The sequence below is a fragment of the Hordeum vulgare genome, chromosome 2H, assembly GCF_904849725.1.
Source record: "Hordeum vulgare subsp. vulgare chromosome 2H, MorexV3_pseudomolecules_assembly, whole genome shotgun sequence".
NCBI classification, from domain to species: Eukaryota; Viridiplantae; Streptophyta; class Magnoliopsida; order Poales; family Poaceae; genus Hordeum; species Hordeum vulgare.
Window position 1 is genome coordinate 626,388,404 of NC_058519.1, and position 15,909 is coordinate 626,404,312.

Below are 15,909 nucleotides of genomic sequence, written 5' to 3' on the forward strand. Positions count from 1 at the left end.
AGGGTGAGGATGGAGGGGGGAGGGGGTGAGGATGAAGGAGAGAGGAGGGCGAGGGGGAGGTGGCTTACGACAATGGAGGAGAGAGGACAACAGTGAGGCAACGACGACAACGACACGTGGGACGACGCGGTGAGGAAGAGAGACAGAAAGAGTGTGGAGGGGAGAGCGAGCTATGCGGGCAGGGAAGAGGATAAGGATATAATTACAGTAGTGCGGGTCACCAACCTGCGCTATATAGCAGTAGCGGATCTTACTAAGGCGCGCTGCTACAACACGTAACATGGTGGATACGTTGAGGCCATCTTAGCAGTAGCAGCGTTTATTGCCCACGCGTTGCTGCTAAAGTTGTATCAGTAACGCATCTACCTGACACTATCTACTGTAAAATAGCACTAGCGCGTCTATCGGACATGTGCTATAGTTAGTCCTTCAAATATAAAGTTTTCCCTCATAGTAAGGTGTTGGTCCTAGAAAAAACAGTCACCCGGTTTTCTAAAAAAACAAGAATTATAAAAAGTCATGAATTTGAAAAGATGTTCATAAATTTTAAAAAATATTCTTAAAATGTTCACAAATAAAAAAGAACTTGAAGAATTAGAAAATCTTCACAATTTTTTTTAAATCTTCACAAATTTCATAAATTGTTTATGAAATTGAAAAATATTCATGAATTTGAAAAAAGTTCAGAAATTTGAAAAAAAAAATTCACCAGTTTGAAAAATAATTCAGGGATAAAAAATCTCAAATTTAAACAAAGTTTGTGATTTAAAAAAACGTACTTAAATATGGGGAAAATGTTCAGAAACTTGAAAAAGTGCTTGAATATTTGGAAAAAAAAACTTCATGAAAATTTGAGAAAAACTTTTGAGAATTTAAGAAATTTCATAAATTTAGAAAAATTCAAGAATTTAAAAGAATGACCCCAACTTTAATGAATGAAACTGAAAAAAAGATAAAGATAAAAATAACAAAACCAAAAGAAAGCCGGTAAAAATAAAACTAGAGAAAACCCAGTCCAGAAAACCGGAGCGTGCCTTTTAGAAGGTCCTCAAAGATAGTGAAAGAGGTTTTACATGGCCGGCAGCCTCAGGAACTAGCAAGGAAGGTAGCGAGTGCCCTGTACCGTTGGTACCCTATTTGGTGAGCGTCGCTAGGGCATATACAGTGGTTAACAAGATAATTTTACCTTAAGCTTTGTATGTAATTTAAATATGACAATAAAATCATGTTGATAATGAATTATTTTTATCCTTATTTCCAATAACCAACTATTACTAAAAATATGATGAGACATATTATGTTAAGTTCACCTTTTAAATAAAATAAAACAAGAAAGTTAAGTCTTTTTTATGATTTATTTTTTCTCCACCTTAATATTTATCCTGTGTGGCACTTTAAGATAATACCATCATACATATCCTTAAGATTTGACTATGCAGATGGTTCATGAATAAATAGTGCGATTGCCACTGCTTAAATGACTTGCTAACAAACGGACTAGATTATAATTTCACGTATTTCTTCTCTCCATCTCGCTAAGTGACTAGGAAAAGCATGTCTTGCATTGATCTCTGTCAAAAATCTCCACGAGGCGGCACGGTTAGGATCTTTTATCGTGCATCCGTGATGACAGGATTTGATGTTAGACTTTTTGTATGTTGGACCGCGACGTCGACTAGTAACACACGTCGCGCCTGGAGCTCCGTGCGACGAAAGGTGTTCGAATTGGGTTTTCCCTTTTCCAGCTTCCAGACGGCACCCGCGGCGACACATGGCCGACGTCTCCTCTCCTCACCTCAAGGCTCGGCTCTCGAGTTCGCCCCCATCCTCATCCCTCATCCCCCCCACCTCGAGTATCCCCAGCGGGTTCCGGAACCCAGTAACACCGTCCTGCTCCCTACTACACCCTCCTGCTGCCTGCTTCTTTTGAGAGAGAGAGAGAGAGAGAGAGAGAGAGCTGGAGCGACCAGGAGGAGGGAGAGGGGAAGGATGGATCGGTACGAGGTGGTGAGGGACATCGGGTCAGGGAACTTCGGGGTGGCGAAGCTGGTGCGGGACGTCAGGACCAGGGAGCACTTCGCCGTCAAGTTCATCGAGCGAGGCCACAAGGTAAACTCCCGGCAAGCAGCCTCTCCTACGCAAACGATCGGAGGCTGGCGCAAATAGTTCTCCTGCTAGGCTCGATTGGCCTGTTTTAGTGATATGGCCCCGTGATGATTGGTTAAGTTGGAACGGAGGATCGAATGCTTTGGCGCGCCAGTGTCCATGGATTCTCTCTGCTTTACTCTACTCTGTTTTACGCGGTAACGGAGCAGCTTCTTCTGCTGGACGGATCGAGATAATCCCGCCATCTCTGTCTGTGTGCGCTCGGAATCTCCAGAAATGACGTGATCCAGGCTTTGTTTCGCGCTTAGCTGAGTGGACTGTGCGCAAGTGCGGCACTCTGTTTTTAGCGTTTCCCTTTGGAGATCCTAAATAACATAGATGATTGTTTTCCTCTTTTCGTTTGGTCTGTCACAAGTGCTTCACAAAACTAGTCACTCACTTACGCTTCACAAACACCACGAATCCTTTCGTCGGTTAATTTGCAATTCATGCGACCGGTCACTCATATCCTGCTTGACTGAACGTGCCCAGGGCCGGTTCTGAGATTTCAGGGTCCGGGGCGAACTTAAAGACGGGACCCTTAATATAAAGAGTATTAGTATCAATAAAGGGAGATTTCTATTGACCAAACTTGATATATATTGATTTTCCAAAAAACAAATGATACATATCATTTTGGAGTGTTTTTATCATGGATGTCGAATGACAAAAAGGTGCAATCTATCTGGAAAAATGGTGTGATTCAGTTGATGAATAAAAAATCAGTGAGAGCATAAGCCTTCATGAATTTGTTGATGTAGAATTTCAAAATAATAAGTGAGGTTACGAGTCCACAATGCTACAAAATGACATCAATACAGCTGAATTACGTATGTGGCCTCACACATAGGAGTAATATGTATATGATGTTAGCTGGTGATTGAAATTGATGTAAAGACGAACAGTGGTATGCTATCTTATGGATTTTCCATTTTTATATTTAAGTTAGACAGATAGCAGACAATAAGTCATCTTTTGACGAAATCGTTTTCCCTTGGTTCTACAAGTCTGTAGTATTTCTACAGGCATAACCAGACAGTCAGACTTGGACCAATCTGACGAAATCAGAGTTAATGTGGAAAGATGATATAATACAGGCAGAGGATTAACCATCGATTTTCGGCAACATTTCAACATAAATCCGCCTAGCTAGAATTAACAAGGTAATGACCCCAATCATACGCAGAATCAGTGGAAAAGAAGGCACAGCAGAACCCCATGTTGCTACCTAGTTGCCGACCCCGCAGAACTCCCAATCAGTCAATTAGTCAGATAAGCATGGCGCACCTGTTAGATGGTTGTCGTAAAACCCTATACAGGCTGCCGATTTGCCCAGCCTCTGGATTTCTAACGCCACCGTAGACCATGCCGCCGTTAGATAAGAAATCGCACACAATCCCAAAGATTAAGCGCCACAGTTGGAAGGAGCGATCCTTTTTTTGTTTGGAAAAGCAAGGGACGATTTCAGCGGATCAACATGCAGGCTGGGGGGCCCCTAGCGTTCAGGGGCCCGGGGCAGCCGCCCCTCCCGCCCCCCTCAGGGTCGGGCCTGAACGTGCCGTTTTTCCTGGTCGCCGGCATGGGGTTCTAATCGTGTGGGTAGGCTCGCCAGGATTGCGCCTTTGCGCCGTGCTGCGATGATGGTCGGGGGCTGGTGGCAGCATCGGGCGATGCTCTTTGAGTTTTGAGTGTAGAGGCTGAGTTTTAGGGGAGAAGACTCTAGGTTCAGACCTTCATTAGTTGAAGTTGACAATGGACTCGTTCACGCGGACGTCGCGTCCTCGATCTTGTTGAAGGCATTGCATGGAGTTCACTTAGACTCTATCACTACAAAGAAATCATACTCCCTCCATCACAAAATTCTTGTCTTGCATTTCTCTCTCTAGATATGAATGTATCTTTTTTTAGAAAAGGAGGATATCCTCTGGCCTCTGCATCAATAAGAGCAAGTATAATAAGGTACAGTCAGCAGGCTGTAAGGATTACAATATTATATTTTTGCTGAGTTGGATAAGAGAGAAGGGAAGCGGGCTCTTCGTGAAGAGCTAGCTCTAGCACGTGCTCCTAGGTGCTTTGTGAGAATGAAAGGTGGCCATGTATGATAAAATTAATACACTTTTATAGCTAACTATTGTATAAGCTAGCTATAAGATCGCTTATAGCCAGCAGTTGGCTATACTATTAACCATGCTTTAAGATGCATGTAGCCACTATATTAGATAAAGCAAACAAATATGGTTTCAAACAATCTCTGAATGTTCAAAGGAAAAAACAAAAGACAAATAAAGGATGCCACAGCCGACGGAAATAGATGTAGATGCCTATCCATCTATCCTATTACTGAACCGCCATCCAAATCGGTTGTAAATATCTCGAGCTATCATCTCTCACCGGACACACTCAGTAACCAAAGGCTCCCTGGTTGCCGCGGGAGTGAGTAACGACCGTGTACGGATCGACGCCGATGCGCTGTATAGTACCTGTAAAATTTTTATAGTTGTTTGCCTGTTAAAAGTCATGTTATTCCTGCAGTTTCATATAGCCCAAAGCAATGCACATACTCCTATACCAACATGTTTAGCAATATGTATATCCACTCCATTCAGCCACGTCCCAAACAACGTCTCAATACTATCCGGAGGACCGATATTAAAAGATATACGAACTGTCTGTCATAAATTTTTTGCAAGCGGACAATGGAGAAAAAGGTGTTTGATAGATTCATCCTAGTCGCAAAAGCTACAACGCATACTTCCCGGCCAATTTCATTTTGCCAGATTATCCCTAGTAAGAATCACCTTTTTGTGAACAAACCACATGAAGACTTTGATTCGTAGGGGAACTTTGACTTTCCAGATATGAATGGACTTGGAGACCGGTGTTGTTTCAATCAAGTTCAAATACATTGATTTGACTGTGAAGATGTCATTAGTTATTAGCTTCCAATGAAGCCTGTCGGACTCGGCAGATAATCGAACATCCATGAGTCTTCTGACTAAATGTAACCAAGCCTCCCACCGATGACCTACTAAAGCTCTACGGAATTGAATATTTAGAGGAGTAGACTGTAATATTGTGGCAATGTACGCTTCCTTACGTTGGACAATATTATAAAGAGCAGGATATTGAATGGCTAGAGGCGTCTTCCCCAATCAAGTATCCTCCCAGAATCTCGTAGACTCTCCACTTTCAATGATAAATTTAGCTCTATGGAAAAAGGCCGATCTCATATTCACCAAGCCTTTCCAGGATGGTGAATCATTGGGTCTGACTGTGACCTGGGCCAAGGTTTTAGACTGTAGGTACTTATTACGCAAAATTTGTACCCACAGACCCTTCTTCTCTACAGATAACCTGAACAACCATTTACCGAGCAGACACATGTTCTTTACCTCTAAATTCTCAACCCCCAGTCCTCCCTGTTCCTTTGGTCTGCAAATAATATCCCACTTCGAAAGCCTGTATTTCCTCTCAACTTCATCACTCTGCCAAAAGAAGCGGAATCGATAAAAGGCCATCCTTTTGCGTACCCCTACCGGTATCTCAAAGAAGGACAGAAGGAACATTGGCATACTCGTGAGCACCGAGTTAATCAATATTAGCCGTCCTCCGTAAGACAAAAGCTTTCCCTTCCATGAGCTTAGCTTTTTCTCGAACCGATCTTTAATACACTTCCACTCTTTGTTTGAAAGCTTATGGTGGTGAATTGGTATACCTAGATAACTGAACGGTAGGCTTCCCAATTCACAGCCGAACATTTTTTTATACCTCTCTTGTTCGTCTTTGGCTCTCCCGAAGTAGAACAATTCATTCTTGTGAAAATTAATTTTCAATCCTGGCAACTGTTCGAAAATACAAAGAATAAGTTTCATATTTCTTGCCTTTGCCATATCATGTTCTATAAACAAGATAGTATCATCGGTGTATTGTAGAATAGACACACCACCATCCACTAGATGTGGTATTAGTCCACCTACCTGGCCTTTCTCCTTAGCCCTTCCTATCAACACTGTCAGCATATCCGCAACTATATTAAATAGGATGGGGGACATTGGGTCTCCCTGCCGGAGCCCTTTTAGCGTTTGAAAGTAGTGTCCAATATCATCATTAACTTTAATTCCAACGCTACCTTTTTGTACAAAGGATTGGACGTGCTTCCTCCATACCTCGTAAAATCTCTTCATACGTAAGGCATGTTGTAAGAAAGGTCATTTAACCTTGTCATAAGCTTTCTCAAAATCCACCTTGAAGATAACCCCGTCTAGTTTCTTCGAGTGGATTTCATGCAGGGTTTCATGCAGGACAACCACACCCTCTAGTATGTTTCTACACGGCATGAAAGCCGTCTGACTCGGCTGTACCACAACATGCGCAATCTGCGTTAATCTATTTATCCCGATTTTTGTAAATATTTTGAAGCTCACATTAAGCAGGCAAATAGGTGCCTGAATTGTTCAATGCGCACCGCCCCCTCCTTCTTTGGCAACAACGTGATTGTCCCAAAGTTTAGGTGGAAAAGCTGCAATTGTCCATTAAACAAATCCTGGAACATCGGAAGTAAGTCACCCTTAATAATGTGCCAACCCCTCTTATAGAACTTAGTCGGGAACCCATCTGGTCCAGGTGCTTTGTTGTTCTTCATTTATGATATAGCCTCAAACACCTGTTTCACCATGAATGTGCGGTTAATATCTCATTCTCGTTAGTCCCGAGTTGAGGAATATCATCCACCATCTGCTCATCCATGGACACATAATTGTCATCAAGAGCTCCAAACAGTTGCTTATAATATTCCCTGATATACAGTTTTAGGTTTTCGTGCCCTACAATTGTACCTTCATCTTGCTCGAGTTGGAATATTTTTTCTTTCTGTGTTTTCCATTCGCAATCAAATGAAAATATTGCGTGCTGTCATCACCTAATATGAATATATTGTTGGGGAACGTCGCATGGGAAACAAAAATTTTCCTACGCGCACGAAGACCTATCATGGTGATGTCCATCTACGAGAGGGGATGAGTGATCTACGTACCCTTGTAGATCGTACAGCAGAAGCGATGTGAGATCGCGGTTGATGTAGTGGAACGTCCTCACGTCCCTCGATCCGCACCGCGAACAATCCCGCGATCAGTCCCACGATCTAGCACCGAACGGACGGCACCTCCGCGTTCAGCACACGTACAGCTCGACGATGATCTCGGCCTTCTTGATCCAGCAAGAGAGACGGAGAGGTAGAAGAGTTCTCCGGCAGCGTGACGGCGCTCCGGAGGTTGGTGGTGATCTTGTCTCAGCAGGGCTCCGCCCGAGCTCCGCAGAAACACGATCTAGAGGGAAAACTATGGAGGTATGTGGTCGGGCAGCCGTGAGAAAGTCGTCTCAAATCTGCCCTAAAAGCCCCATATATATAGGAGGAGGGAGGGGGACCTTGCCTTGGAGTCCAAGGGACTCCAAGGGGGTCGGCCGAGCCAGGGGGGAGGACTCTCCCCCCCCAAACCGAGTCCTACTTGGTTTGGTGGGAGGGAGTCCTTCCCCCTTCCCACTTCCCCTTTTTTTTTTCTTTCTCCCTTTGATTTTTGTTCCTTGGCGCATAGGACTTGGTGGGCTGTCCCACCAGCCCACTAAGGGCTGGTGTGACCCCCACAAATACCTATGGGCTTCCCCGGAGTGGGTTGCCCCCCTCCGGTGAACCCCCGGAACCCATTCGTCATTCCCAGTACATTCCCGGTAACTCCGAAAACCTTCCGGTAATCAAATGAGGTCATCCTATATATCAATCTTCGTTTCCGGACCATTCCGGAAACCCTCGTGACGTCCGTGATCTCATCCGGGACTCCGAACAACATTCGGTAACCAACCATATAACTCAAATACGCATAAAACAACGTCGAACCTTAAGTGTGCAGACCCTGCGGGTTCGAGAACTATGTAGACATGACCCGAGAGACTCCTCGGTCAATATCCAATAGCGGGACCTGGATGCCCATATTGGGTCCTACATATTCTACGAAGATCTTTATCGTTTGAACCTCAGTGCCAAGGATTCGTATAATCCCGTATGTCATTCCCTTTGTCCTTCGGTATGTTACTTGCCCGAGATTCGATCGTCAGTATCCGCATACCTATTTCAATCTCGTTTACCGGCAAGTCTCTTTACTCGTTCCGTGATACAAGATCCCGCAACTTACACTAAGTTACATTGCTTGCAAGGCTTGTGTGTGATGTTGTATTACCGAGTGGGCCCCGAGATACCTCTCCGTCACACGGAGTGACAAATCCCAGTCTTGATCCATACTAACTCAACTAACACCTTCGGAGATACATGTAGAGCATCTTTATAGTCACCCAGTTACGTTGCGACGTTTGATACACACAAAGCATTCCTCCGGTGTCAGTGAGTTATATGATCTCATGGTCATAGGAATAAATACTTGACACGCAGAAAACAGTAGCAACAAAATGACACGATCAACATGCTACGTCTATCAGTTTGGGTCTAGTCCATCACGTGATTCTCCTAATGACGTGATCCAGTTATCAAGCAACAACACTTTGTTCATAATCAGAAGACACTGACTATCATCGATCAACTGGCTAGCCAACTAGAGGCATGCTAGAGACGGTGTTTTGTCTATGTATCCACACATGTAAATGAGTCTTCATTCAATACAATTATAGCATGGATAATAAACTATTATCTTGATACAGGAATTATAATAATAACTATACATTTATTATTGCCTCTAGGGCATAATTCCAACATATATCTAGTCACGTTTTAGTATTTAGATACAATTATTTCTAGACAAACCTAAGACAAGAATTTTGGGATGGAGGGAGTATATTTTATAAATCGACAACGTCTGTCGTGGTATGTCGAGGAAGTATCTAGTGCATGCCACCTTGCCGTTGCTTCCAATGCTTCCCTCCAATAAAAATAATTGGAAAGAATCAATGACACACACCGAATCCATCCGCGGTGCCCCGTAATTTCCAATATAATGTACTCTCTCCGTTCCTAAATACAAGTCCTTTTAGAGATTTCACTATAGACTACATACGAAGCAAAATGAGTTAATCTACATTCTAAAGTATGGTTATATACATCTGTATGTAGTCCATAGTGGAATCTCAAAAAAAGACTTATATTTAGGAACGGAGGGAGTATGATTTACTATTGATAGCCTTTGTTTGGTCTGGCTTTGGTTTCAAAAGCATTTACACGTTTCTCCTTTTGGGTGTAGCAGTTGAAAGCATCATACATTGAGATGTAATAACAAACTTTTACCACAGTTATTGAAGAACTAATAAATAATTCACCTAAGTACTCCAGGATGACATCCAACGGCTTTGAGTAAGTGATTCCGCAGTTCTGGACGTCATCCAACGGCTCGGAGCGCGTGGTGGACCGATCCAAACGCCCGGAAGGATGTGTCGTGCTTAAGTAGCAAACAAATGGGCACCAAATCTCATATCGGTCTTTTAATTGTGCCGAGGTTACTTGCATGAGGCATTGGTTATTGTTGTAGATACTATAAACTATAAAGTTTATTTTATTTTAAGGTTTTTTAATTACTTTTTTCAACATTCTGACTTTAGACTATATATATTCATTTTGTTTTCTCCGCTGGTCTCTGTGAGTTCAGTTCAGCCTCTGTATTAGCTGTATTAATGATGCTACTGTTGTAGTACGCCATGCCTACCCTGTCCATTCCTTTTTCTTCTTCTTCTTTGAGAGGCGTGGGACATTATTTTAACCAGAAAATGTATGGAGTTTTACTCTTTGCCTGTGGCTGCTTCTTGTGTTTGAACGTTTACTATATGATTCATCAGTTAACTCTGAACATTTGCTTTTGCTACATAGATTGATGAACATGTTCAAAGGGAGATTATGAACCATCGGTCACTCAAGCATCCAAATATTATTCGATTCAAGGAGGTAATTTCTTGGCTTCTAGGACAGTGATTATGAGTGTAATGCTTTAGTTCTTACCTCATGGAATGTACTGATGCTTCATTAACAAAAAAACTGTGGCTTTACAAAATTATATATTTGTTGTTACTTTTACAATCTCAAGTTTTTTATCGCAGTTATTGATTTCAGAGACTTGACTCACATATGGAAACATGCTCTGTTTCGGTAAAAACGTTTGAAAACATACTAATATATGGAAGTTAAGGTTATCTGTAGCGGCAAATAGAATATGCAAGTGAAATTTTTGTTCCAATTTTTGAGGCTAGGAGTCTTTACTACTTTGGTGTATGTTATTTTACGTCAAAATTTTTGGCTAACCACTTCACTACTATTAGGCAGCTTGTTTTGAATTGTTAAATGCTCATCAGCTTAAAATTTCTCCCTCCTGGCATTGTTGGGCACTACTCAGGCAAGTTAAGTTGTAACTTAGATTTGCATCCCCATACTTTAGATTATTTTCATCTACACGATTGTTTAGAGTTTTAATTTAACTAGGCCATTGATGATTTAGTGGGTAATTAATTAGTACAAAGATTGACATACATGTGTTTTTAGAGGGCATGAACATTTCCTCTTTGTTGGAGTGAACTTTATTTTTAATGAAACAAGTAACTTGATTTTCATAGAGATGATATTCTTGCATGGGAAGAAATATCATCTCATATGCAGACCCCTTATCAGGTCACTTCAGATATTTTTTTCTACCTGTTTCCATCCAAGAATATGGACTCTTTTTTTTAGAAAAGGAAGAATATGGACTCTTACGCTGGATCATTTTCTTTGAAAAGGAGGTCGAACTCTTTACATTGGGTAGCGAGTTTGGAATCAACTGAGCTTGTTAATGCCGCTAGCTGTTTTCTCTCTGTTCATCTTTAATTGTTGGCCTGATTATCCAAGCTTTAATGTTCGATTCATGCTTAAACATACATAGTTTTTCAGGTAGTGCTAACTCCCACACATTTGGCAATAGTTATGGAATATGCCTCTGGCGGTGAGCTATTTCAAAGGATTTGCAATGCAGGGAGATTCAGCGAGGATGAGGTAGATAATATTTGCAACAACCTTTGGGACTCCTTAGATAGTCGCATATAATCACATTAACGATTATTTACTCATAATTCTTAATAGGGAAGGTTCTTCTTCCAACAATTGATTTCTGGAGTGAGCTATTGTCACTCGATGGTACGTCGTACTCTGACAAGCAACTCGCAGATAGCAGCTTATGTCAAACACTCATCACATAATATGTCATCTTTTTTTTTTGCCTGCAGCAAGTATGTCATAGAGATTTGAAACTAGAGAATACTCTCTTGGATGGTAGTGTCGCTCCTCGACTCAAGATTTGTGACTTCGGTTACTCCAAGGTATTCCCGTGCCGATAACAACCTCTGAAGTCTGGATGTTGCATTTTCATCGCCTGAACCACAACCCTTGTTTCGACTCTTTCGTTTCAGTCTTCTGTCTTGCACTCTCAACCGAAGTCGACTGTTGGCACACCAGCATACATCGCTCCGGAGGTCCTCTCTAGAAGAGAATATGATGGAAAGGTATGAGTTTTCGGAGTTTGTTCTGCTACGGCATGATTTTAATGGTTCAAGTATACCACATTTGATGTTAAGCATTCAGATACCAGCTCTTGTAATCTTTTAGGTCGCTGATGTTTGGTCTTGTGGAGTAACGCTCTATGTGATGCTCGTCGGGGCATATCCTTTCGAGGACCCTGATGAGCCGAGGAACTTCCGCAAAACGATCGCAGTGAGTACACACTGTCCCACCTTATCTTCCATGGAACTTTTGGATCATTTCTATCTGATGCCTGTCACTGTGTTAATACAAAACTTAATTGTTGGTGTCTTCCACAGAGGATACTCAGCGTACAGTACTCCGTTCCGGACTACGTTCGAGTCTCGATGGATTGCATACATCTGCTGTCCCGCATTTTCGTTGGAAATCCTCAGCAGGTTGTATATTCTTGTCACGGCATACTTCAGTTCGGCCTAGTTCGGTTAATCCCTTCCCTGCGGGGATTGGAGGGGATTTGCAGGGATTTTGGCTCGTAGGGGATTTAATCCCTTTCAATCCACTTCAAATCCACATCAACCGAACAAGCCCTTCCTGGTCATGTAGTACTCACACTTGTATTTGCCTGCAGCGAATAACCATCCCGGAGATCAAGAACCATCCATGGTTCCTCAAACGCCTGCCCGTTGAGATGACAGACGAGTACCAAAGGGGCATGCAGTTGGCAGACATGAACACGCCGTCGCAGAGCCTGGAAGAAGCCATGGCGATCATCCAGGAGGCGCAGAAACCGGGTCATAACGCCCTAGGGCTTGCTGGGCAGGTTGCCTGCCTGGGGAGCATGGATCTAGACGACATTGATTTCGACGTCGACGACATTGACATTGAGAACAGCGGGGACTTCGTGTGCCCGTTGTGATGCTGATGGGTTTAGAAGTTCTTGGTGGTTTAGCTGTGGATGGATCCCTGTTTGTCGTGCTTCGATTTTCTTCCGGATCACATATTTTCTGTGGGCTGCACAGATCGGCCTTGCCGTGTAGAAACCAGTATGAGACAAGTTTACATGCGAATATCGAAATCACTAGTTAAGGAATACTCAACGGTGTTACCCGTGTCGTGTGGCTCAACATCGCGCCTTGATGTGGGTGGGTTCGTCGTGTGCCGTCCTCGCGCTTCTTGTGTCGCCTCTGTCACATCACGCAGGTTAGTTCTCGACGTCCTCGCTAAATTCACCAGTTTGCATTGGCCCATAGATCAACACTAGTGTCCTTAGTGCACATTTGGGATCAACTTCTCGTTTGTCCACTTTGAGCTTTCTTTTGGAAGGGCTTCCGAAAAAAAGTCATAATGTTGATATGAATAGTTCATCATTCCTATCGAATCTAATAGTCTAATGACCTGATTTTTGTTAAAAATTGAAGTCATATCTAAACCATAGGACTTTTTACAACCTCATGATGCAACTATCGACGCATCAAAACAGCAAAAAAAACATCATACATGATACATCCCAGTAATCTAACCATACTTATAGGATGATGGCCCCTGGAAAGTCAGGACAGGGTGTTATCAGAACGAGAATAACGAACAGGAAGAGACAATCTTTTAAGAGCTGCCACAACAAACTCTTCTTAAACCTACCAAGCAACAACAAAAAGTAACTCAACCCTGCTATATACAAAGACAGAACTCCAAACGACAAACAGTTGAACGAGACAAAAATAAAAGAAACTGCATCATCCAATTTCTGCTCACAGTCGGCACTCAGCCATGAGAACTTCTGTAAGCATCACACATCACCTTCTTAAAGCGTGTCTAGCACATATGAGCTCGAACAGCAGGGCACATCCGGTTTAGCACACCTTCTTTCTACAGAACAGCCCAGGAATCCAGTAGAGAGTAGAGAATAAAAATAAGTGACGCAAATTTAGTATTAAATTAGTATAAATTTTATATTAAAACAGCTATATTTATTTAGGACGGAGGGAGTACATTAGTAGGATCTCTAGGTAGATTATTTCGAATGCAAAATTCTTATTTTACGAGACCAAAGTAAAAAAAAAAACAAGAGCAACCTAAACAACCATATCATGCTTACCAGTGTAGGCTGCTATTCAATTCTGACAAAGACCAAATAAGGACATTGGGGTTTTTGGATTACCCAAAGCACTTCCAAACAGGACTGCTTCCCAAAACATTCCAAAGGAAATGGGCCATTGAACATTTTAAAAAAAAAGGATTACCCTTGACCTATGCATCTGGACGATGCATGCAGTTATTTTGTTGATTATTCAGAAAGACTTTACAAAATAGTACATCAGGTAGTCTGAAGCCATCATTCTAGCAACAATTATCATTACTCCTATCCACTTAACGAAGTGGTGTCGATAGTCCGAGCCTAATACCAAATAGACATCGCACGAAAGCCTAACATCTATAGGCGGAGGCCCCAACCAAGCCACATACTGGGTTTGAGGTACAAACTGGTCCGACGCACTCTCATGTATCGTTGTCGTTCCCTTCTTGAAGGCGCCGCTTTGGGAACCTTGGGGCTGGGTGGCGCTTGTGGGTGGTGGACGACGGTGGTGGTGCGTCCCTATCCTAGCATGGATCTGCGTCCGTTGCTTGGAGATGGACTTGCGTAGGTGGAGGTCGTCGTTTGGCGTTATGGTGGCATTGATGGCGGAGGCACCTGCCAAGGCTGGTACCTCAATCTGATCTGAAGATGGAGCAGTGGAAGATGGCAGCGATGACACATGTGAGTGCGTCGGACCGGTTTGTGCCCCGGACCCGGTATGTGGCTCGGTCGGGGCCTCCGGCTTTAGATGTTAGGCTTAGGTGAGAGGTCTGGGTATTTGGTCCAGCTTGCACCCCTTCATCATATGAATAGCAGTAGCGGCAGATGTTGCCAAGATGGCGGATTCAGGCATATTGTTGTACTACTTTGTAAAATCCTCGAGAATAATCAATAAAATGGCCGCATGCATCTCCCAGATGCAGAGGTCGGGGGTTCATCCTCCTTTTCTTAAAAAAATGTGTCGTTGCTGTCGTCTTCCACCAATCCATCTTTAGAGTAGAACCTAACGCACCGAACTTGCGAGACCTCTCTGCCATCGACGCCAACATGATACCAATCAACGTCCACCTCCGTGCATCAGACGCCGAGTCTTCACTGCGCCACGCTGCCGAGATCCGCCGCCATAAATGTGTAAGATGAAGCATCGCTCAACAAAAGAAGTCTTCCACTGGCACCTCGAGCCCGTGTACATCTCCAAGAATGACGCCCTCAAGGGAGAAACGACACCAGAGTGCCTCCGTCGTCCGATCTACTGATCTAGTGTTTCCCCGGAGGTAGCGAATAGAGGTTTGGAGCATCTCCACGGCGATGCCTTCAAGAAGGTAACATCAAAAGAGTTTCGCCATCGCTAGTCTTGGCAACAAGTCAAGAATGTTAACCTTCATGCACTAGACAACACAACTAAAAGTCCGAACTGATGAAAAAGGGTAGTGCAATCCACATATACTGTAACACCCCTCTCACGTGTGATGGGGAAGACAAGTCAACAAGTGCAACCGGAAGAGAGCGATGACGTGCGAAACTCATGTATGACCCAAGAGGCCTCTACGTGGACACAAAGGGGGCTACTAGCAATTTTTTAAATAAAATTCGAAAACGAGGACTTGAATTGAAGACCTTAGGCTTTGATACCATGTTAAGCTTGATGTACTACCCAACGTAACCAAAAGTCTGAACTGATGTAAAGGGCTAGTGCAATCCACATATATTGTAACTGTTTTCACCCGGATCCGCTCGACGGATCTTCATCAAGCATCGTGTGCACGGTTCGTCATTGATCTGAGCCACCGCGCAGCGAGTAGGCCGCACCTGCTAGATCAAATTTGTCCGGAGGCCAGACCACGCATGTCGCCGACCTGTCCACCAGGCCCTCCGTGCCGCCGCCGATCCAAGGCCATGGCCAGATGGTCTGTCACAACAGATTCGATAGCCGTCGCCGACCGCAGCCAATGCCGCTGCTCGATGCCGTGTCGTCGCGCCCGTAGCCATTGTCGCCCTAGGAAAAGCCGGCTCTCGTCGCTGTCGGTCAAGGCAGGGACGCCCGCCGCACCGCCAAGGCCGGATCGATCGCGACTCCTCACACCGTGAGGCTCTGCACCATCCCCATGGTGCAGGAGAGAGGGAGGCCCCGCCACCACCATCGCCCCCGATCTATAGGTCGGCGACGTCCTTCGATGATGGCGGAGGGAGGGAG

At 43.7% G+C, this 15,909-nt stretch overlaps 1 protein-coding gene across 1 annotated transcript; it reads left to right on the forward strand.

Moving 5' to 3' along the window:
* Window positions 1-1,810: 1,810 nt before the first annotated feature.
* On the forward strand, window positions 1,811-12,733 carry LOC123428028 (abscisic acid-inducible protein kinase). Its single transcript, XM_045112179.1, has 9 exons — window positions 1,811-2,109; window positions 10,007-10,081; window positions 11,057-11,158; window positions 11,246-11,299; window positions 11,389-11,481; window positions 11,572-11,664; window positions 11,768-11,872; window positions 11,980-12,078; window positions 12,270-12,733. Exons 1-9 carry the CDS (start codon window positions 1,990-1,992, stop codon window positions 12,555-12,557), a joined length of 1,029 nt encoding a protein of 342 aa, XP_044968114.1. The 5' UTR covers window positions 1,811-1,989; the 3' UTR covers window positions 12,558-12,733.
* The last annotated feature ends 3,176 nt before the right edge of the window (window positions 12,734-15,909 follow it).

Bases quoted from the DNA above. Each gene is read 5' to 3' on its own strand.
- LOC123428028 (XM_045112179.1), top strand. From the start codon at position 1,990: ATGGATCGGTACGAGGTGGTGAGGGACATCGGGTCAGGGAACTTCGGG. The intron at 11,482-11,571 runs GTATTCCCGTGC...CTTTCGTTTCAG, and splicing joins GTGACTTCGGTTACTCCAAG to TCTTCTGTCTTGCACTCTCA. The intron at 11,665-11,767 runs GTATGAGTTTTC...GTAATCTTTTAG, and splicing joins GAAGAGAATATGATGGAAAG to GTCGCTGATGTTTGGTCTTG.